The 22,412-nt window shown below is 63.9% G+C and overlaps 1 protein-coding gene across 2 annotated transcripts; it reads right to left on the bottom strand.

The window, feature by feature from the left end:
* Positions 1-112: 112 nt before the first annotated feature.
* On the bottom strand, positions 113-20,630 carry TECR (trans-2,3-enoyl-CoA reductase). 2 transcript variants are annotated; one of them, XM_058821403.1, is made up of 13 exons: positions 20,579-20,630; positions 18,702-18,752; positions 15,646-15,697; positions 14,558-14,602; positions 13,426-13,529; positions 11,545-11,660; positions 10,285-10,390; positions 9,503-9,575; positions 8,221-8,264; positions 7,252-7,309; positions 5,097-5,185; positions 4,767-4,812; positions 113-1,892 (listed from the first exon to the last, which is right to left on the bottom strand). In XM_058821403.1, exons 1-13 carry the CDS (start codon positions 20,591-20,593, stop codon positions 1,765-1,767), a joined length of 927 nt encoding a protein of 308 aa, XP_058677386.1. In that variant the 5' UTR covers positions 20,594-20,630; the 3' UTR covers positions 113-1,764. The 2 variants fall into 2 exon arrangements, with proteins under 2 accessions (XP_058677386.1, XP_058677385.1); XM_058821402.1 differs by lacking the exon at positions 20,579-20,630 and having other exon boundaries at positions 18,702-18,917.
* Between the last annotated feature and the right edge of the window lie 1,782 nt (positions 20,631-22,412).

Below are 22,412 nucleotides of genomic sequence, written 5' to 3'. Positions count from 1 at the left end.
GTGCTTGGGGACATCGCAAAGCCACCACCCCCCCCCAGCCTGGGATTGTCCCCAAGGGTGTCCCCAGGGAGGGGACAGTGACACAATGACAGCCACACACGGCTGGGGGGGGAGATGGCATTTATTGTCACCTGCGGGGACGGGGATGGGGACAGGGGGTGGCACTGGGCAGGGGACACGGGGGGTGACACCGCGGTGTCACCAGGGGTGGCTTCGGGTGACGGGGACAGTGCTGCTGGGGACAGTGCCACCATGGGGGTGACACTGCCACCAAAGAGGGGACAGTGCCACCCTGAATGTGACACTGCCACCATGGAGGTGACACTGGAGATGGGACCCTGGATGTGCCACTGCCACCATGGAGGGGGACAGTGCCACCAGGGAGGGGACACCACGGATGGCACCCTGGAGGTGACAGTGCCACTGGGGAGGGGACACCGGGGATGGGAGCCTGGATGCGACAGTGCCACCACAGAGGTGACCCTGCCAACAGGGAGGTGACAGTGCCACCCTGAATGTGACGCTGCCACTGGGGAGGGGACACTGGAGATGGGACCCTGAAGATGACACTGCCACCATGGAGGTGACACTGCCACCGTGGAGGTGACACTGCCACCGTGGAGAGGACAGTGCCACTGGGGATGGCACCAGGGAGGGGACACTGCCACCCTGGAGGTGACACTACCACCCTGAAGGTGACACTGCCACCACAGAGGGGACACTGCCACCATGGAGGGGACACCAGCCATGGCATCTGGAGGTGACACTGCCAACCTGGATGTGACATTGCCACCGTGGAGGTGACACAGCCACCGTGGAGGGGACACTGCCATCATGGAGGTGACACTGGGGATGGGACCCTGGATGTGACACTGCTACCGAGAAGGGGACACTGCCACCATGGAGGTGACACTGCCACCAGGGATGGCATCTGGAGGTGACACTGCCACCAGGGAGGGGACAGTGCCACCATGGAGGTGACACTGCCACCGGGGCTGGCACCCTGGAGGTGACAAGGGACGGTGTGGCCACAGTGCCGTGTCCTGCTGTGACACCAGGGTGACAAGGGGCTCATGTCCCCTGTCCCCTCTCTGTCCCCAAGGCTCAGGGCAGGACTGGTGGGGACACATCACGGTGTCCCCAAAGTGTCACAGCAGGGAGGGGACAGCAGAGAGCACGGTGTCCCCAAGGTGTCCCCAGGATGTCACAGTGGGGAGGGGACAACGGGGGATGTTCTGGGGCTGTCCCTGCAGTGTCCCCACAGCAGGAAGGGGACACTGGGTGATGTCCCCTTGGTGTCCCCCGGGTGTCACAGCAGGAAGGGGACACTGGGGGCTGTCCCCAGGGCTGTCCTGGGGATGTCCCCATGGTGTAACAGCAGGAAAGGGACAATCCCCGTGGTGTCCCCAGGGCGGTGTCACAGCAGGACGGGGACACTGGGGGCTGTCCCTGTGGTGTCCCCTTGCTGTCACAGCAGAAAGGGGATGATGGGGGCTGTCCCCTCAATGTCCCCTCAGTGTCACAGAAGGAAGGGGACACTGAGGGACATCCTCGCGGTGTCACAGCAGGACGGGGACACTGGGGGCTGTCCCCTCGGTGCCCCCCTGGGTGTCACAGCAGGACGGGGACACTGGGTGATGTCCCCTCGGTGCCCCCCCGGTGTCACAGCAGGATGGGGACACTGGGGGCTGTCCCCTGGGTGCCCCCCCAGTGTCACAGCAGGAAGGGGACACTGGGTGATGTCCCCTCGGTGTCCCCCCGGTGTCACAGCAGGAAGGGCACGATGGGCGAGCGCAGGGGCGGGTAATCGCGGAACTCGCGCAGGTAACTGCGGTGCTTGCCCTGAGCCCAGATCGCCATCTGCACGAACCCCACCAGCGAGAACAGCGCCACTGCGGGGACAGGGACACGGCTGGCACCGCGGGGACGCCACGGGGACACGGCCAGGACACGGCTGGCACCGCAGGGACACCACAAATGCCCCCAAAATCCACGCAAAATCCCCCTAAATCCACCCCAATCCAACACAAATCCACCCCAAAATCCACTCAATTCCCCTCACAATCCACTCCAAATCCAACCCAAATCCCTTCAAAATCCCCCTAAATCCAACACAAATCCACCCCAAAATCACCCCCAAGTCACCCTGAAATCCACCCCAAATCCACCCCAAAATCCACTCAATTCCCCACAAAATCCACCTAAATCCATCCATATCCACCCCAAATCCACCTAAATCCAACACAAATCCCCCAAATCCACCCCAAATCCACTCCTAAATCCACCCTGAATCACCCCAAAATCCACCCCAAATCCACGCAAAATCCCCCTAAATCCACGCAAAATCCCCCTAAATCCACGCCAATTCAACACAAATCCACCCCAAAATCCACCCAAATCCACCCCAAAATCCACCCAAATCTCCTCACAAAATCCACCCCTAAATCCACCCCAAATTCCCCCAAAATCCACTCAATTCCCCTCAAAATCCACCCAGATTCGCTCCTAAATCCACCCCTAAATCCAACGCATTCCCCAAAATCCACCCCAAATCCACACAAAATCCACCCCAAACCACCCCAAATCCCCCCAAAATCTACCCCAAATCCACCCCAATCCAACACAAATCCACCCCAAAATCCACTGAATTCCCCTCAAAATCCACTCAGAATTGCTCCTAAATCCACCCCAATCTAACACATTCCCCAAAATCAACCCCAAATCACCACTAAATCCACCCAAATCCAACTCAAATCCATCTAAACCACCCCAAATCCCCCCAAAATCTACCCCAAATCCACCCCAATCCATCACAAATCCACCCCAAAATCCACTCAAATCCACTCAAAATTCACCCAAATCTCCTCACAAAATCCACCCCAAATCCAACCCAAATGCCCCAAAATTCCCCCCAAGTCACCCCGAAATCCACCCCTAAATCCACCTCAAATGCCCCCAAAATCTAAACAATGACCCCTAAATCCATCCCAAATCCATCCCAAATCACCCCTAATCCACCTAAATCCACCTCAAATCACCCTAATTCCACCCAAATCCAACCCAAATCCATCTAAACCACCCCAAATCTCCCCAAAATCCATCCAATCACCCCAAAATCGAACCAATAACCACCAAATCCACCCAAAATCCGCCCCAAATCACCCCCAAAATCCACCTGAATCACCCTAAAATCCTCCCCAAATCCCTCCTAAATCCACCCCAAAATCCACCCCAAATCCTGTCAAAATCCACCCTGAGTCCCTCCTAAGTCCACCCCAAAATCCACCCCAAAATCCCCCAAATCCAACACAATTCCACCCCAAATCACCCCAAACCACCTCAAATCCCCCCAAAACTCACCCCAAGTCACCCCAAATCCAACCCAAATCCTCCCAGATCCCAAATCACCCCTAAATTCAACCCATATCCACCCCAAAACCCCCAAATCCACCCCAAAACCCCCAAATCCAACCCATTCCCCAAAATGCACCCTAAAATCCACCCCACATCCTCCCAGATCCCCCCAAAATCCACACAAATGCCCCCCAATTCCACCCCAAATCACCCCTAATCCATTTAAACCACCCCAAATCCCCCCCCAAAATCATTCCCAAATCCACCCCAAATTCCCCCAAATCCACCCTGAATCCACCTCATATCCCCCCAAAATCCCTCCTAAATCCACCCCAAATCACCCCAAAATCCACCTAAACCACCCCCAAATCCACCTGAATCCCCCCCAAATCCCCCTCAAATCCACCCCAAATCACCCCAAAAACCACCCAAATCCACCCCAAAATCCACCTAAACCACCCCAAATCACCCCAAATTCCCCCAAATCGCCCCCAAATCCACCCAAATCCACCCCAAAATCCACCTAAACCACCCCAAATCACCCCAAATTCCCCCAAATCGCCCCCAAATCCATCCAAGTCCACCCTGAATCCCCCCAGAATCCCTGGGGACCCAGGAGTGGCCCAGGGGACACGGACAGAGGGGACACGGGACCGGGGTCTCTGAGGCGTCACCCCCCGTCCCGTGTCCCCTTGTGTCCCCTCATGTCCCCTCCATGCCCCCCCCATGTCCCCTCCTGGTCCCCTCTGTGTCCCCCTCATGTCCCCTCATGTCCCCTCCACGTCCCACCCTGTGTCCCCTCCTTGTCCCCCTTTGTCCCCCTCTGTGTCCCCTCATGTCCCCCCATGTCCCCTCCATGTCCCCCCATGTCCCCTCATGTCCCTGCCGTGTCCCCCTTTGTCCCCCTCATGTCCCCCCCATGTCCCCTCATGTCCCCCCGTGTCCCGTGATGTCCCTCCCATGTCCCCTCCATGTCCCTTCATTGTCCCCGTGTCCCCCTGATGTCCCCTCATGGCCCCCCATGTGTCCCCTCCATGTCTCCCCCATGTCCCCTCATGTCCCTGCCGTGTCCCCCTCATGTCCCCTCATTGTCCCCTCCATGTCCCCCCATGTGTCCCCTCCATGTCCCCTCATTGTCCCCTCCATGTCTCCCCCGTGTCCCCCTTTGTCCCTCTCATGTCCCCTCTGTGTCCCCCCTGTGTCCCCTCTGTGTCCCCCCATGTCCCCCATTGTGTCCCCTCCATGTCCCCCCATGGCCCTTTTGTGTCCCCTCCATGTCCCCTTCATGTCCCCCCATGTGTCCCCTCCTTGTCCCCTTGTCTCCCCCCCATGTCCCCCCCCGTCCCCTCTGTGTCCCCTCATGTCCCCTCATGTCCCCCCATGTCCCCTGGTGTCCCCTGGTGTCCCCTCACCGGGCAGGCACTGGGTCATGATGGTGAAACCGATCCAGGAACCGACCTGGGGGGACAAATTGGGGACTGTCACCTGTGGGTGTCACCTGTGGGTGTCACTTACGGGGATGTCACCTTTGGGCAGTGTCCCCATCCTCCAGTGACACCCCCAGCACAGCGATGTCCCCACGGCCGCGTCCCCTCCCAAGAGTGTCACACCCCCCAGGTGTCCCCACTGTCCCCAGGTGTCCCCACTGTCCCCAGGTGTCCCCATTGTCCCCACTGTCCCCACTGTTCCCAGGTGTCCCCACTGTCCCCAGGTGTCCCCAGGTGTCCCCAGGTGTCCCTGACCTCGTAGGTGTAGTTGGGGCAGGACACGAGCAGGAACAGCCACGTGAACGGGTTCCGCGTCGGGTACGGGATCTTGCGCGTCTTGGAGCCTGCGGGGACACACGGGGACATCGGTGACACACGGGGACACACGGGGACATCGGTGACACATGGGGACACATGGGGACATCAGTGACACATGGGGACACACGGGGACATCGGTGACATCAGTGACACACGGGGACATCAGTGACACATGGGGACACACGGGGACATCGGTGACATCAGTGACACACGGGGACACACAGGGACATCAGTGACACATGGGGACACACGGGGACACACGGGGACACATGGGGACACACGGGGACATCGGTGACACACGGGGACACATGGGGACATCGGTGACATCAGTGACACACGGGGACACATGGGGACACACGGGGACATCGGTGACACACGGGGACACATGGGGACATCAGTGACATCAGTGACACATGGGGACACACGGGGACATCGGTGACACAGGGACACACAGTGACACACAGGGACACACGGGGACACACAGGGACATAGTGACACACGGTGACAGTGACACACGGGGACACACAGTGACACACAGGGACACAACGGGGACACAACGGGGACACACGGGGACACACAGTGACACACAGTGACACATGGGGACAGTGACACAGTGACACACAGGGACACACGGGGACACACAGGGACACAACGGGGACACACGGGGACACACAGTGACAGTGACACATGGGGACACATGAGGGACACTCCTGGCCATGGGAACACAGTGACACACAGTGACACATGGGGACACACAGCGACAGTGACACACAGTGACACACGGGGACACACACAGTGACACACAGTGACACACGGGGACACACACAGTGACACACAGTGACACACAGTGACACATGGGGACAGTGACACACAGTGACACATGGGGACACACGGGGACACACAGTGACACACAGTGACACATGGGGACAGTGACACAGTGACACACAGTGACACATGGGGACACACAGTGACAGTGACACACAGTGACACATGGGGACACACACAGTGACACACAGTGGCACACAGGGACACATGGGGACAGTGACACAGTGACACATGGGGACACATGGGGACACAGGGAGGGGTCTTGCGCGTCTCAGAGCCTGCAGGGGACACCAGGGGACACCGGTGACACATGGGGACATCAGAACACACGGGGACACAGGGGGACCCAGGGGGACACGGGGATACACGGTGACATGGGGGGACACAGGGGGACACCGGTGACACAGAGCACCACGGGGACATGGGACACGCAGGGAAACACCGGTGACACCCCCGGACGTGGGGACACATGGGGGGACACCGGTGACACACGGGGACACGGGACATGCACTGTGACATGGGGACACACGGGGGGACACATGGGGACACAGGGACACGCACTGTGACATGGGGACACAGGGACACACGAGGGGACACAGGGACACATGGGGACACACCGGTGACATCCCGTAGGACACGGGTCACACACTGGTGACACCCCCAGGACACGTGTCACCCCCCAGGCCACCCCCCAGACAGGTGCCACCCTCCATGTCCCCTCTGTGTCCCCCACTGTCCCCAATGTCCCCTGGCTGTCCCCACTGACCCCTCAATGTCCCCAGTGTCCCTGATGTCCCCATGTCCGCCCACTGTCCCCTGGCTGTCCCCGCTGTCCCCAATGTCCCTCTGTGTCCCCCAATGCTCCCACTGTCCCCAATGTCCCCTGGCTGTGCCCTCAATGTCCCTGATGTCCCCAACACCCCCATTGTCCCCGCTGTCCCCGCTGTCCTCATTGTCCCCAGTGTCCCCAATGTCCCCGCTGTCCCCGCTGTCCCCAGTGTCCCCAATGTCCCCAATGTCCCCGCTGTCCCCAGTGTCCCCATTGTCCCCAGTGTCCCCAATGTCCCCGCTGTCCTCATTGTCCCCAGTGTCCCCAATGTCCCCAATGTCCCCGCTGTCCCCAGTGTCCCCAATGTCCCCAGTGTCCTCAATGTCCCCGCTGTCCCCAATGTCCCCTCAATGTCCCCGCTGTCCCCGCTGTCCCCGCTGTCCCCAGTGTCCCCCCAATGTCCCCAATGTCCCCTCAATGTCACCGCTGTCCCCTCACCCGCCGGCCGCAGGTTCCTCAGGGCCACGTGGATGGAGAAGTTCCCGAGCTGGCAGAACTGGGGGGGTCACGGGGGGGTCACAGGTGGGAGGTGGCACCAGGACCCCCCCAGGGACCCCCCCAATGTCCCCATGGCCCCATTGGGACCCCCCAAAACAGCCCCAGCCCCCCAAAATCTGCCCAGAGCCCCCCATGGCCCCCCAGACCCCACTGGGACCCCCCCAAACCCCCCCAGCCCCCCATGGCCCCCCAAGATCTGCCCAGACCCCCCATGGCCCCCCAGACCCCTCCCCAAATCCCCCATCCCAGCCCCCCCAAACCCACTGGGACCCCCCAAACCCTCAATGGAACCCCCAGACCCCTCATCCCAACCCCCCCCAAAACAGCCCAGGCCAGACCAGCCCCCCCCAAACCCCCCGGGACCCCCCCCAAACCCCCCATGGGCCCCCCCCAAACCCCCCGGGACCCCCCCCAAACTCCCCATGGAGCCCCCCAAACCCCCCATGGACCCCAAACCCCCCATGGGGCCCCCCAAACCCCCCAAACCCCCCGGGACCCCCCCCCCAAACCCCCCATGGGCCCCCCCAAACCCCCCGGGACCCCCCCCAAACCCCCCATGGGCCCCCCCCAAACCCTCCGGGACCCCCCCCCAAACCCCCCATGGGCCCCCCCAAACCCCCCGGGACCCCCCCCAAACCCACTGGGACCCCCCCAAACCCCCCGGGACCCCCCCAAACCCCCCATGGGCCCCCCAAACCCCCCAAATCCCCCCTCCCAGCCCCCCACAGCCCCCCAAACCCCCAAATCCCCCCTCCCAGCCCCCCAAACCCCCACTGGGACCCCCCAGCTCTGCCACGACCCCCCAAATCCCCATCCTGGCCCCCCCAAACCCCCCAAAGCCCCCATTCCCAGCCCCCAATGCCCCCCCAGTGTCCCCCCAGTGCCCCCCCAGTGTCCCCCCGTACCCACCAGGAACACGGCCAGCGCCAGCTTCACCTGATCGTCACCGTACGCTGGGGGGACAGACGGGGTCAGAGCGGGACAGACGGACACGGGGACAGGGACACAGGGACAGGGATGGGGGCAGGGATGGGGACAGGGACACGGGGACAGATGGACATGGGGGGGTCAGAGCAGGACAGACGGACACGGGGACAGGGATGGGGACAGGGACACGGGGACAGGGACACAGGGACAGACGGACATGGGGGGGTCAGAGCAGGGACAGGGACACAGGGACAGGGACACGGGGACAGGGACACGGGGACAGGGATGGGGACAGACGGACACAGGGACACAGGGACAGGGACACGGGGACAGGGACACGGGGACAGGGATGGGGACAGACGGACACAGGGACAGAGGGACAGAGGGACAGAGACATGGAGAGGTCAGCACAAGGACAGGGGGACAGAGGGACACAGGGACAGGGAGACAGGGACAGGGATGGGGACAAAGGGGGGACAGAGGGACGGGGGGACACAGGGACTGAGGGGACAGAGACAGGGATGGGGACAGAGGGACACAGGGACACAGGGACAGGGACACAAGGGGGTCAGCATGGGGACAGACAGACAGGGACAGAAGGACACAGGGACACAGGGACAGGGACACCCACAGGGTCCCCTCCTGCAGGGGACACGGGCGTGGCAGGGACAGGGACAGCCACACCCCCCGTGTGTGTCCTGGTGACACAGGGGGACAAGGGGACACGGGGATGGGGACAGGGACAGTGACAGGCGACAGTGACAGGTGACCGGACACACAAGGACAGGTGACACTCACCTGGCGGGGTGTACAGCGGGTGGTTGATGTAGTGGGGACAGTGACAGTGACACACAGGTGACAGTGACAGTGACAGTGACAGTGACACACAGGTGACACACAGGTGACAATGACAGTGACAGTGACACACAGGTGACAGTGACAGTGACATACAGGTGACACACAGGTGACAGTGACAGTGTCACTCACCTGGCGGGGTGTACAGCGGGTGGTTGATGTAATGGGGACAGTGACAGTGACACACAGGTGACAGTGACAGTGACACACAGGTGACACACAGGTGACACAGGTGACACTCACCTGGCGGCGTGTACAGCGGGTGGTTGATGTAGTGGGGATGGGGACAGTGACAGTGACACACAGGTGACACAGGTGACACTCACCTGGCGGCGTGTACAGCGGGTGGTTGATGTAGTGGGGATGGGGACAGTGACAGTGACACACAGGTGACACAGGTGACACTCACCTGGCGGCGTGTACAGCGGGTGGTTGATGTAGTACGCCATCCAGGCAGCGAAGCCCCAGTAGTAGGTGCAGTTCTGGGGACATTGAGGACAGGTTGGGGACATTGGGGACACTTTGGGGACACCTTGGGGACACTTTGGGGATGTGGCAGTGGCGGGCAGGGGACACCTGGGGACAGCCAGGTGTGCAGGGCTGCCATGGAGGGGACAGGGAGGTGACCCAAGGGGGACAGACAGGTGACCCAGGTGACAGTGACACCAGGATGGTGTCACACGGGGCCAGGGCTGGGCAGGGACAGGGGGTGGCAGAGGTGACACAGAGGTGACCCAGGGGGACAGCCAGGTGACCCAGGTGACAGTGACACCTCAGAGGTGTGGCACAGGGTCGGTGCCACCGCGCCAGAACTGGTGGGGACAGGGACAAGGACAAGGACAGGGAGGGGACGGGGCAGTGACAGCAGTGCTGGGAGTGTGGCACACGTGTCACACACGTGTCACACACGTGTCACACAGGTGTCACAGGTGACAGGGTGGTGTCACACAGGTGACATTCAGGTGTCCCAGGTGTCCCACCTTGAAGATGTTGCGCAGGGGCACGGTGCCGTGCGAGAAGGGGACAGGGAGGGGACAGGACAATGCCCAGGGCAGTGACACAGGTGACACACAGGTGTCACACAGGTGTCACACAGGCGACGGGGTGGTGTCACACAGGTGTCACACAGGTGTCACACAGGCGACGGGGTGGTGTCACACAGGTGTCACACAGGTGTCCCAGGTGTCCCACCTTGAAGATGTTGCGCAGGGGCATGGTGCCGTGCGAGAAGCGGTGCACGAACAGCGTCTCCAGCAGCCGCTTGACGTAGTGGAACGAGTGACAGCAGCACGCCAGGCTGGGGACGTCGGGGACATCATTGGGGACATTGGGGACACACCTGGGACACACGTGGGACACCTCCCCCTGTCCCCACCACCTGGCCAGTGTCCCCACAATGGGCCCTGCAAGCCCCAGTGTCCCCAATGTCCCCATTGTCCCCAATGTCCCCCACAGTGTCCCCAAGGTGTCCCCAGTGTCTCCCCGATGTCACCACGTCCCCCCATAATCCCCCAATGTCCCAAATGTGTCCCCCCCCCGGTGTCCCCAGTGTCCCTGATGTCCCCAACATCCTCAATGTCTCCCCACCATGCCCATTGTCCCTGATGTCCCCAGTGTCCCCAATGTCCCCGCAGTGTCCCCAAACCCCCCAATGTTCCCAACCCCCCATTGTCCCCAGTGTCCCCCTAATTGTCCCTAATGTCCCCATTGTCCCCAATGTCCTCCCAATGTCCCCAGTGTCCCCAAGGTGTCCCCAATGTCCCCAAGGTGTCCCCAATGCCCCCAGTGTCCCCAAGATGTCCTCAAGGTGTCCCCAATGTCCCTCACTGGACCATGTGGTGCTGGCTGGTGGTGACTGTCCCCAGTGTCCCCAATGCTTCCAATGTCCCTGATGTCCCCAATGTCTCCATTGTTCCCAAGGTGTCCCCAGTGTCCCCAATGTCCCCCCAGTGTCACTCACTGCACGCGGTGCTGGCTGGAGGTGACTGTCCCCAATGTCCCAAAGGTGTCCCCAATGTCCCCAGTGTCCCCAAGGTGTCCCCCCGGTGTCACTCACTGCACCACACGGTGCCGGCTGGAGGTGACTGTCCCTGATGTCCCCAAGGTGTCCCCGATGTCCCCAAGGTGTCCCCAATGTCCCCACTGTCCCCAAGGTGTCCCCAAGGTGTCCCCACTGTCCCCAAGGTGTCCCCACTGTCCCCAAGGTGTCCCCAGTGTCCCCAGTGTCCCCCCGGTGTCACTCACTGCACCACGCGGTGCCGGCTGGAGGTGACTGTCCCCAAGGTGTCCCCAATGTCCCCAAGGTGTCCCCAATGTCCCCAAGGTGTCCCCAGTGTCCCCAGGGTGTCACTCACTGCACCACGCGGTGCCGGCTGGCCGTGACTGTCCCTGATGTCCCCAATGTCCCCAATGTCCCCAAGGTGTCCCCAGTGTCCCCAGGGTGTCACTCACTGCACCACGCGGTGCCGGCTGGCCGTGAAGTCGTAGCGGGGCCCGTACAGGAACGGCACCCGGAAATAGAAGAGCAGGTAAATGAGCAGGGGGCCGGCGTACTCCGTCAGGAACACCTGCACAGGTGACACACGGGGGAGGGGACACGCAGGGACAGTCAGGGACAGGCAGGGACAGTCAGGGACACCTGCACAGGTGACACACGGGGGAGGGGACACCTGGGACAGTGAGGGGACACCTGGGACAGGCAGGGACACTCAGGGACACCTGCACAGGTGACACACGGGGGAGGGGACACGCAGGGACAGTCAGGGACAGGCAGGGACAGTCAGGAACACCTGCACAGGTGACACACGGGAGGGGACACGCAGGGACAGTCAGGGACACCTGGGACAGTGAGGGGACACCTGGGACAGGCAGGGACAGTCAGGGACACCTGCACAGGTGACACACGGGGGAGGGGACACGCAGGGACAGTCAGGGACACCTGCACAGGTGACACACGGGGGGGAGGGGACACGCAGGGACAGTCAGGGACACGTGGGACAGTGAGGGGACAGGCAGGGACAGTCAGGGACAGTCAGGAACACCTGCACAGGTGACACACGGAAGGGGACACTCAGGGACACCTGCACAGGTGACACACAGGGGGGGAGGGGACAGGCAGGGACAGTCAGGGACACCTGGGACAGTGAGGGACAGTCAGGGACACGTGGGACAGGTGAGAGGGGACAGGTGAGAGGGGACAGTCAGAGACACCTGGGACAGGTGAGAGGGGACAGGTGAGAGGGGACAGTCAGAGACACCTGGGACAGGTGAGAGGGGACAGGTGAGAGGGGACAGTCAGAGACACCTGGGACAGGTGAGAGGGGACAGGTGAGGGGACAGGTAAATGAGCAGGGGGCCCACGTACTCCGTCAGGGACACCTGGGACAGTCAGGGACAGTCAGGGAAACCTGGGGACAGGTAAGGGACAGGTAAGGGGAAACCTGCACAGGTGAGAGGGGACAGTCAGGGACACCTGGGACAGGTGAGGGACAGGTGAGAGGGGACAGGTGAGGGACACCTGGGACAGGTGAACACAAGGGACATGGAACACCGAGGAGCAGGGACAGATGGACATGGGGACACAGGTGTGACACAGGTGACACAGGGAGGTGACACAGGTGACACAGGTGTGACACAGGTGACACACAGGTGACAGGTGTGTCACACTCACCGTGACCCAGCTGATCTGCGCCCCCAGGTCCCGGAAGGTGACACAGGTGACACAGTGGGTGACAGGGGATGACACAGGTGACAGGTCACCCAGGTGTGACACACAGGTGACACAGGTGACAGACAGGTGTGACACACAGGTGACACAGGTGTGACACAGGTGACACACAGGCGTGACACAGGTGACAGGTGTGACACAGGTGACGCACAGAGGTGGCACACAGGTGACACAGGTGACGCAGGTGACACAGGTGACACACAGGTGACACACAGGTGTGACACAGGTGACAGGTGTGACACAGGTGACACACAGAGGTGGCACACAGGTGACGCAGGTGACACAGGTGACACACAGGTGACACACAGGTGTGACACAGGTGACAGGTGTGACACAGGTGACACACAGAGGTGGCACACAGGTGACACAGGTGACGCAGGTGACACAGGTGACACACAGGTGTGACACAGGTGACACAGAGGTGACACAGGTGACACAGGTGACACAGGTGACACACAGGTGACACAGAGGTGACACAGGTGTGACACAGGTGACACACAGGTGACACAGAGGTGACAGAGGTGACAGAGGTGACACAGAGGTGACACAGGTGACACACAGGTGACACACAGGTGACACACAGGTGACACAGGTGTCACACTGACCGTGACCCAGCTGATCTGCGCGCCCAGGTCCCGGAAGTAGAGCGTGGCCGTGGTGCCCACGGGCAGCGACTGCAGCACATCCTCGTCCTTGAGAGAGCGCCCCTCTGCGGAGAGCACACCTGGGCACACCTGGGCACACCTGGGCACACACCTGGGCACACGCCTGGGCACACGCCTGGGCATGCCTGGGGACACCTGGAGCACCTGGGGACCTCCCTGGGGACAGCCCTAGGGACACCTGGCACACCTGGGCACACCTGGGGGGTACCTGGGCATACCTGGGGACACACTTGGGCACACTTGGGGCATACCTGGGCACACCTGGGCACACACCTGGGGCACCTGGGCATGCCTGGGCATGCCTGGGCACACACCTGGGCACACCTGAGCACACCCCTGGCACACCTGGCACACACCTGGGGACACACCTGGCACACCTGGGCACACCCCTGGCACACCCTTAGGCATACGTGGGCACACACCTGGAGACACCTTTCACACACCTGGGCACACCTGAGCACACAAGGGGACACACCTGGGCATGCCTGGCACACCTGGGACATCCCTGAGGCGTACCTGGGGACACCTGGCACACACCTGGCACAGACCCAGCACTCCTGGCACACACCTGGCACACACCTGGCACACACCTGGGGCATATCTGGGGCACACCTGGGGGGTACCTGGGGACACCTGGGGGACACGTTGGGACACCTGGCACACCTGGGGACATCCCTGAGGACACCTGGGGACACCTGGGGACATCTGGGGGACACCTGGGACACTCGGGGACACCCCAGGGGACAGCTGAGGACAGCTAGGGACAGCTAGGGACAGCAGGGGATGCCTGGGGACACCTTGGGGACATCCCTGAGGGACACTTGGTGACACCTGGGGACATTGAGGGACACCTTGGGGACACCTGGGGGCGTAACTGGGGAGAGCCCTGGGGACAGCTGGGGACACCTTGGGGACACCTGGGGACAGCTGGGGACACCTGGGCCACCCCTGGGGACACCTGGGACACCCGGGGACATTGGGGACACCTGGGACACCCGGGGACACCCCTGGGGACACCCCTGGGGACACCCCTGGGGACACTGGGGACACTGGGGACACTGGTGTCACTCACTGGGGTCCAGGCGCAGGGACTGCCTCGCTGGGTACCACTGGGGATCTGCGGGACACAGGGACACAGGGTGGCACCAGGGGACAGTGACAGTGGCACCAGGGGATAGCGGGGGTGGCACCGTGGGGACATGGCCATCAAGGGGACAGGGATGGTGGCACCAGGGGACAGGGACAGTGGCACCAGGGGACAGCAGGGGTGGCACCAGGGGACAGCGGGGGTGGCACCGTGGGGACAGGGACGGTGGCACCAGGGGACAGGGACGGCGGCACCATGGGGACATGGCCATCAAGGGGACAGGGATGGTGGCACCAGGGGACAGGGACAGTGGCACCAGGGGACAGCGGGTGGCACTGTGGGGACAGTGACAGTGGCACTGTGGGGACAGCGGTGGTGGCACTGTGGGGACAGTGGGGGTGGCACCCAGGGGACAGTGGGGGTGGCACTGTGGGACAGGGACAGTGGCACTGGGGGGACATGGCCACAGAGGGGACAGGGATCGCGGCACTGTGGGGACAGTGGGGGTGGCACTGTGGGGACAGCGGGGATGACACCCAGGGGACAGTGCCGGTGGCACCGCAGGGACACAGCCCCCATGGGGACAGTGGGGGTGGCACTGTAGGGACAGTGACGGTGGCACTGTGGGGACAGTGGGGGTGGCACTGTGGGGACACAGCCCCCATGGGGACAGGGACAAGGAGGCCCCCCGGGCCCGGTGACACGGTGACACGGCCTGGTGACATGTCCCCATGGCTCAGTGACCTGTGCCAGGCACACTGAGGGTCCCCACGTCCCTGTCCCTGTCCCCTCTCCCTGTCCCTTCCCTGTCCCTGTCCCCATGTTCCCTCCCTGTCACTTCCCTGTCCCCTGTCCCCTCTCCATCCCTGTCCCCTCCCCTGTCCCTCTCCCCATGTCCCCATCCCTGTCCCTTCCCTGTCCCCATGTCCCCATCCCTGTCCCCTCCCTGTCCTCTCTGTCCCCATGTCCACCCTGTCCCCTCCCCATCCCCCCGTCCCTGTCCCCCCGTCCCTGTCCCCTCTGTCCCCCTGTCCCCGTCCCCATCCCTGTCCCCTGTCCCTGTCCCCACTCACGGCTCTTGCTGAACAGGTTTTTGATGTCGGCCACCGTGGCCTGAGGCTCCACCTGGGGACAGATGGCACTCAGGGGACATGGGGACAGTACAGGGCCACCCCTGTCCCCTCCCAGGCCACCCCTGTCCCCTCCCAGGCTGTCCCTGTGTCCCCCTGTGTGCTGTCCCCATGTCACCCCGTGTCCCATGTCTCTCCCATGGCCCCCTGTGTCCCTGTGTCCCCCCGTGTCCCTCTGTCCCCTCCTGTCCCCCTGTGTCCCCATGTCCCCCCATGTCCCCCATGCTGTCCCTGCGTCCCCATGTCTCCCCATGTCCCCGTGTCCCCATGTCCCCGTGTCCCCATGTCCCTGTGTCCCCCCATGTCCCTCCACACTGTCCCTTAGTCCCCCCAGGCCCTCGTGTCCCCCTGTCCCCACTGCTGTCCCCATGTCACCCTGTGTCCCCATGTCCCCCCATGTGCCCCCCTGTCCCCATGTCCCCACCATGTCCCCAGTTCCCCATGTCACCCCGTGTCCCTGTGTCCCCACGTTGCCCTCCCATCCTGTGTCCCCCTGTCCCCCCCATATGTCCCCCTGTCCCCCCATGTCCGCCTGTCCCCCCATGTCCCTGTGTGTCCCCGTCCCCTCCTTTCCCCATGTCCCTCAGTCCCCACCATGGCCCCCTGTCCCCCTGTCCCCCTGTCCCCCCATGTCCCCCCATGTCCCCCTGTCCCTCCATGTCCATGTCCTCCCATGTGCCCCGAGTCCCCATGTCCCCTCTTGTCCCTGTGTTCCTCCATGTCCCCATATCCCCCCCCGTCACCCCTGATGTCCCCCTGTCCCCTCCATGTCCCCCTGTCCCCTCCATGTCCCCCTGTCCCTCCATGTCCCCCTCTCCCCTCCATGTCCCCCTGTCCCTCCATGTCCTCATGTCCTCCTGCTGTCCCCCCGGTCCCCGTGTCTCGCCATGCTGTCCCCATGTCCCCTCATGTCCTTATGTCCCCTTGTCCCCTTTTGCTGTCCATGTCTCCCCATGTCCCCGTGTCCTCTTGTCCCCGTGTCCCCCATGTCCCTCCATGCTGTCCCTTAGCCCCCCCATGTCCTCCTGTCCCCCCGTGTCCCCATGTGTCCCCCTGGCCCCTCCACCCGCCATGTCCCCCTGTGTCTCCGTGTCCCCCCGTGTCCCCGTGTCCCCCCGTGTCCCCGTGTCCCCCCGTGTCTCTGTGTCCCCCCGTGTCTCCGTGTCCCCCCGTGTCCCCATGTCCCCCCGTGTCTCCGTGTCCCCCCGTGTCCCCATGTCCCTTCATATCCCCCTGTACCCTCATGTCCCCCCCTATGCCCATGTCCTCTGCTGTCCCCCTCTGTCCCCCCCTGTCCTCCTGTGTCTCCATGTCCCCGTGTCCCACCGTGTCCCCATGTCCCCCTATCCCCCCCATGTCCCTTAGTCTCCATTTCCCCATGTCCCCCTGTGTCCCCGGGGCCCCCATTGCCCTCCCATCCCCTGTGTCCCCCTGTCCCCCCATGTCCCCCTGTCCCCCCATGTCCTCATGTCCCCCCTGCTGTCCCCGTGTCCCCTCATGTCCCCCCTGTCCCCATGCCCCCATGCTCCCCTATGTCCCCATGTCCCTCCGTGGCCCTCCTGTCCCCATGGCCCCGTGTCCCTGTGTCCCACCATGTCCCCCCCGTGTCCCCATGTCCCTCCATGTCCCCATGTCCCCCCATCCCCCTCTTGTCCCCATGTCCCCCTGTGTCCCCCCCATGTCCCTTAGTCCCCATGACTGCCCATGTCCCCCTGTCCCCCCATGCTGTCCCCATGTCCCCTCATGACACAGTCCCCATGTTCCCCTTATGTCTCCCTGTCCCCCCATGCTGTCCCCATGTCCCTCCATGTCCTCATGTCCCCCTGTCCCCCCATGTCCCCATGTGTCTCCATGTCCCCTCTTGTCCCCCTGTCCCTCCATGTCCCCATGTCCCCCGTCCCCTGTGTACCTTGTCCAGGAAGCACAATTTGTCCCTTGTCCCCATGTCCCCCCATGTCCCTCTATCCCCCCCATGTCCCGGTGTTTCCCTGTCCCCTCGTGTCCCTTAGTCCCCCCATGTCCCGGTATCCCACCATGCTGTCCCCATGTCCCCCCGTGTCCTCATGTGTCTCCATGTCCCCCCCATGTCCCCAGCTGTCCCCATACCTTGTCCAGCAAGCACAATTTGTCCCTTGTCCCCATGTCCCCTTGCGTCCCCCTATCCCCCCCATGTCCCTATGTCCCCCCACGTCCCCCTGTCCCTCCACGTCCCCATGTGTCTCCATGTCCCCATGTCCCCCTATCCCCCCATGTCCCCCCATGTCCCCCTGTCCCTCCACGTCCCCATGTGTCTCCATGTCCCCATGTCCCCCTATCCCCCCATGTCCCCCTGTCCCCTCCATGTCCCTGTGTCTCCATGTAGCCCCATCTCCCCCTGTGTCCCCATGTCCCCTGTCCCCATACCTTGTCCAGGAAGCACAGTTTGTCCCCTGTCCCCATGTCCCTCCATGTCCCCCTGTCCCCCCATGTCCCCCTGTCCCCCCATGTCCCTCTATCCCCATCATGTCCCCCCGTCCCCAGCTGTCCCCAATGTCCCCGTGTCCCCTACCTTGTCGAGGAAGCACAGCTTGTCCCTTGTCCCCCTGTCCTCCCATGTCCCCATGTCCCCCCCATGTCCCCATGTGTCTCCATGTCCCCCCATGTCCCCCTATCCCTCCCATGTCCCCAGCTGTCCCCATACCTTGTCCAGGAAGCACAGTTTGTCCCTTGGTCCCATGTCCCCTCATGTCCCCCTGTCCCTCCATGTCCTCATGTCCCCCCATGTCCTCATGTCCCCTTGTCCCTCCATGTCCCCCTGCGTCCCCCCATGTCCCCAGCTGTCCCCCGTGTCCCCTACCTTGTCCAGGAAGCACAGCTTGTCCCTGGTCCCCATGTCCCCCCATGTCCCCATGTCCCCCATGTCCCCATGTCCCCCATGTCCCCAGCTGTCCCCATGTCCCCCCATGTCCCCAGCTGTCCCCATGTCCCCCCATGTCCCCAGCTGTCCCCATGTCCCCTACCTTGTCCAGGAAGCACAGCTTGTCCCTGGTCCTGGCGTCCAGGATCTCCACCTCGAAGAAGAGCAGCGCCGCTTTCCGGGGCCGCCTCCCGGGAGGGGCCACCGGGGGCCACAGCCCGGCCACCCCCGGTGCCACCCCCGGGGCCACCCCCGCGGCCACCCCCGGGACCGGGGCCACCCCCGGGCCACCCCCGCGGGGCGACACCGCCGCCTCCATGGCCACCGAAACGCGACACCGACCGGCCCCGCGCGGCGCTAAATATAAACGCACCCAACCCCCCCTTGGTGGCATTTGGTGGCCCCTGGTGGCCCTCGGGGGTGACCCTGGAGGTGGCCTCATGGTGGCACCTGGAGGTGGCTCTGGAGTGGACAGGGGTGGCCCTAGAGGTGGCTCCATGGTGGCCCTGGAGGTGGCCCCATGGTGGCCCTGGAGGTGGCTCAGGGGTGGCCCTGGAGGTGGCCCCATGGTGGCCCTGGAGGTGGCCCCTGGTGGCCGTGGAGGGGCCTCAGGGGTGGCCCTGGAGGTGGCCCAAGAGGTGGCTCTGGGGTGGCCCCATGGTGGCCCTGGAGATGGCTCAGGGGTGGCCCTGGAGGTGGCCCCATGGTGGCCTCATGGTGGCCCAGGCGTGGCCCTGGAGGTGGCCCTGGAAGTGGCATCTGGTGGTCCTGGGGGTGGCCTTGGAGGTGGCCCTGGGGTGGCAGTGTAATGGCCTGGAGGTGGCCCTGCGGTGGCCCTGTGGTGGCCCTGTGGTGGCTCCGGAGGTGGCCCCAGGATGACCCTGTGGTGGCCTTGGAAGTGGCCCTGGAGGTGGCCCAGGGGTGGCTCTGGAGGTGACTGGGGGGAACAGAGGTGGCCCTGGATGTGGCCCTAGAGGTGGCACCTGGTGGCTGTGGGGGTGGCTCAGGGGTGGCCCTGGAGGTGGCCCCATGGTGGTCTCATGGTGGCCCAGGGGTGGCACAGGCGTGGCCCTGGAGGTGGCCCTGGATGTGGCCTGGGAGTGGACAGAGGTGGCCCTGGAGGTGGCCCAAGAGGTGGATCTGGAGGTGGCACCTGGTGGCCCTGAAGGTGGCTCTGGAGTGGACAGGGGTGGCCGTGGAGGTGGCTCCATGGTGGCCCTAGAGGTGGCTCCATGGTGGCCCTGGAGGTGGCCTCGTGGTGGCACCTGGTGGCTCTCTGGTGGCCACGTGGTGGCCCTGGGGTGGATTTGGAGGTGGCCCTCAAGGTGACCCCGTGGTGGCCTGGAGGTGGCTCTGGGGAAGTGACACCGCCATGGCAGGGAGGTGACACTGGGGAGGGTGACACTGCCATGGGGGGGTGACACTGGGGTGATGACACTGCCACGGAGGGGGAGGTGACAGTGACAGCTCCGTGGGCCACCGGGGCCGTGCCTTGGAGCCACCCGGGGCACGGTGACGGTGACAGTGACAGTGACGGTGACAGTGACGGTGACAGCGACAATGGCGCTCTGGGGGTGACACCGGGGCCCTCCCGGGCTCACTGCGGTCCCTCAGGGCCCTGCTGCGACCGCGGGGCCCTCCCGGGACCCCCCGGGACCTTCCGGGACCCTCCGGGACCACCGAGCGCACCGGGACCCCAAGCCCCGCCCCTTTCCACGAGACCACGCCCCTTTACGAAGCCACGCCCCTTCATCGCCCTAAGCTCCGCCCCACCACCCACACATGTCGCTCCCTGACGCGCACGCGCATACCGCAAACCCACCGCGCATGCGCACAGCGCGTCCCGGTTGCCCCGGGGCGGAACGCGCGGGTTCCGCGGGGCCGCCGCGATGGCGCCGTGCGGGACCGGCGGGGCCGGAGGCTCGGGGCCGCCCCGATGCCGGTGTCCGGCCCGGGCCGCGGGCAGCGCGGCCGCCTCACCTCGTAGTGCTTCATGGCCGCTCCGCTCCGCCGCTCCCGCCGCCCCCGCCGCCCCCACGTGACCCGCCCCCTCAGGCCCGCCGGGGGGCGGGGCTTGCGGCTCGGCCAATCGGCGCCGCGCGCGTGGCTAGGCGCGGCCAATCGGAAAGCGGCGGCCCCGCCCGCGCGCTCGCCCCTTTCCCGCCGCGCTGGTTGCCGGGGCAACGCGAACGCCCGAGGGGGAATCCGCCAATGGGATGCGGGGGCGGGGCGCGGAGTGACGGGCAGGGCGGCCAATGGGAGCGCGGCGGGGGCGGGGCGGAGGGTGGAGTGATGGTCAGATCAGCCAATGGGCTCGCGGTAGGGGCGGGCCAAGCACCGCGTGGGCCCTGGGCGGGTCTAAAGGGGTCTGGGGGTGGGAGGGGTCAAAGGGAGGCTGGGGGGTTTGGCGGGTCATGGGGGGGTCTGAGGGGTCATGGGGGCTTTGGGGGGTCAAAGGGGGGTCAAAGGGGTCATGGGGGGTTTGGGGGGCTTGGGGGTGAGGGGGGGCTGGGGGTGTCATGGCAGACTGGGGGGTCCTGGGGACACCGTGGGGACACCGTGGGAACACCGTGGGGCACTTTGGGACATTGGGACTGTGGGGCCATGGGGACACTTGGGGACACTTAGGGACACAGGGGGACATTGGGACACAGAGTGAGGTGCCATGGGGACACTCTGGGACACTTGGGAACACTTAGGGACACAGGGGACATTGGGACACAGGGTCTGTGGGGCCATGGGGACACTTTGGAGACACTTTGGGACACAGGGACACTGTGGGGCCATGGGGACAATGGGGTGGGGGGGCCTGTCCCTCTCTGTGTCCCCACGTCCCCTTGGCCACCTGTCCCCAGGTGTCCAATAGCCCTGTCCCCGTGTCCCCCCGTGTCCCCATGTCCCCGTGTCCTCCCTGTCCCCATGTCGTGTGTCCCCATGTCCCCATGTGCCCCTGTGTCCCCATGTCCCCATGTCTTGTGTCCCCATGTCCCGTGTCCCTGTGTCCTCTTGTCCTCCCTGTCCCCACGTCCCCATGTCCTGTGTCCCCATGTCCCCATGTCCCCATGGCCACCTGTCCCCAGGTGTCCAATAGCCGTGTCCCATATCCCCTGTCTCTTTTGTCCCCATGTCCCTCCCTGTCCCTGTGTCCCTGTGTCCTGTGTCCCCATGTCCTCCCTCTCCCATGTCCCATGTCCCCATGTCCCCATGTCCTGTCCCCACATGTCCCCATGTCCCCATGTCCCCATGTCCCTCCCTGTCCCCGTGTCCCTCCATGTCCCCATGTCCTGCCTGTCCCCATGTCCTGCCCCCCCATGTCCCATGTCCTGTGTCCCCATGTCCCCCACGTCCCCATGTCCTGTCCTCCCTGTCCCCTTGGCCGCCTGTCCCCAGGTCTCCAATAGCCGTGTCCCCGTGTCCCCTCTGTCTTTTGTCCCTGTGTCCCGTGTCCCCATGTCCCTACGTCCCTCCCTGCCCCTGTGTCCCCATGTCCATGTCCCCATGTCCTGTGTCTCCTTGTCCTCCCTGTCCCTGTGTCCCCATGTCCTGTGTGCCCATGTCCCCTCTGTCCTCAATGTCCCCATGTCCTGTGTCCCCATGTCCCCCCGTGTCCCCTCATGTCCCCATGTCCCATATCCCCGTGTCCCCCCATGTCCCCGTGTCCCCATGTCCCCGTGTCCTGTTTCACTGCGTCACCTTGGCCACCTGTCCCCGTGCCCCTGTGTCCCCATGTCCCCATGTCCCTCCATGTCCCCCCATTTCCCGTGTCCCCATGTCCCGGTGTCCTCATGTCCCCACGTCCTCCTGTCCCCATGTT

Source organism: Ammospiza caudacuta, chromosome 29 (assembly GCF_027887145.1).
Source record: "Ammospiza caudacuta isolate bAmmCau1 chromosome 29, bAmmCau1.pri, whole genome shotgun sequence".
Classification (NCBI taxonomy): Eukaryota; Metazoa; Chordata; class Aves; order Passeriformes; family Passerellidae; genus Ammospiza; species Ammospiza caudacuta.
Note: the sequence above shows the minus strand (reverse complement) of the source record. Positions and strands in the feature narration are given on the sequence as shown.

Bases quoted from the DNA above. Each gene is read 5' to 3' on its own strand.
- TECR (XM_058821402.1), bottom strand. From the start codon at position 18,917: ATGGAGGCGGCGGTGTCGCCCCGCGGGGGTGGCCCGGGGGTGGCCCCG. The intron at 11,661-13,425 runs GTCAGTGTGACA...TCACCTGTGCAG, and splicing joins CGCAGATCAGCTGGGTCACG to GTGTTCCTGACGGAGTACGC. The intron at 1,893-4,766 runs GTGAGGGGACAC...CTGTCCCCGCAG, and splicing joins CATGACCCAGTGCCTGCCCG to TGGCGCTGTTCTCGCTGGTG.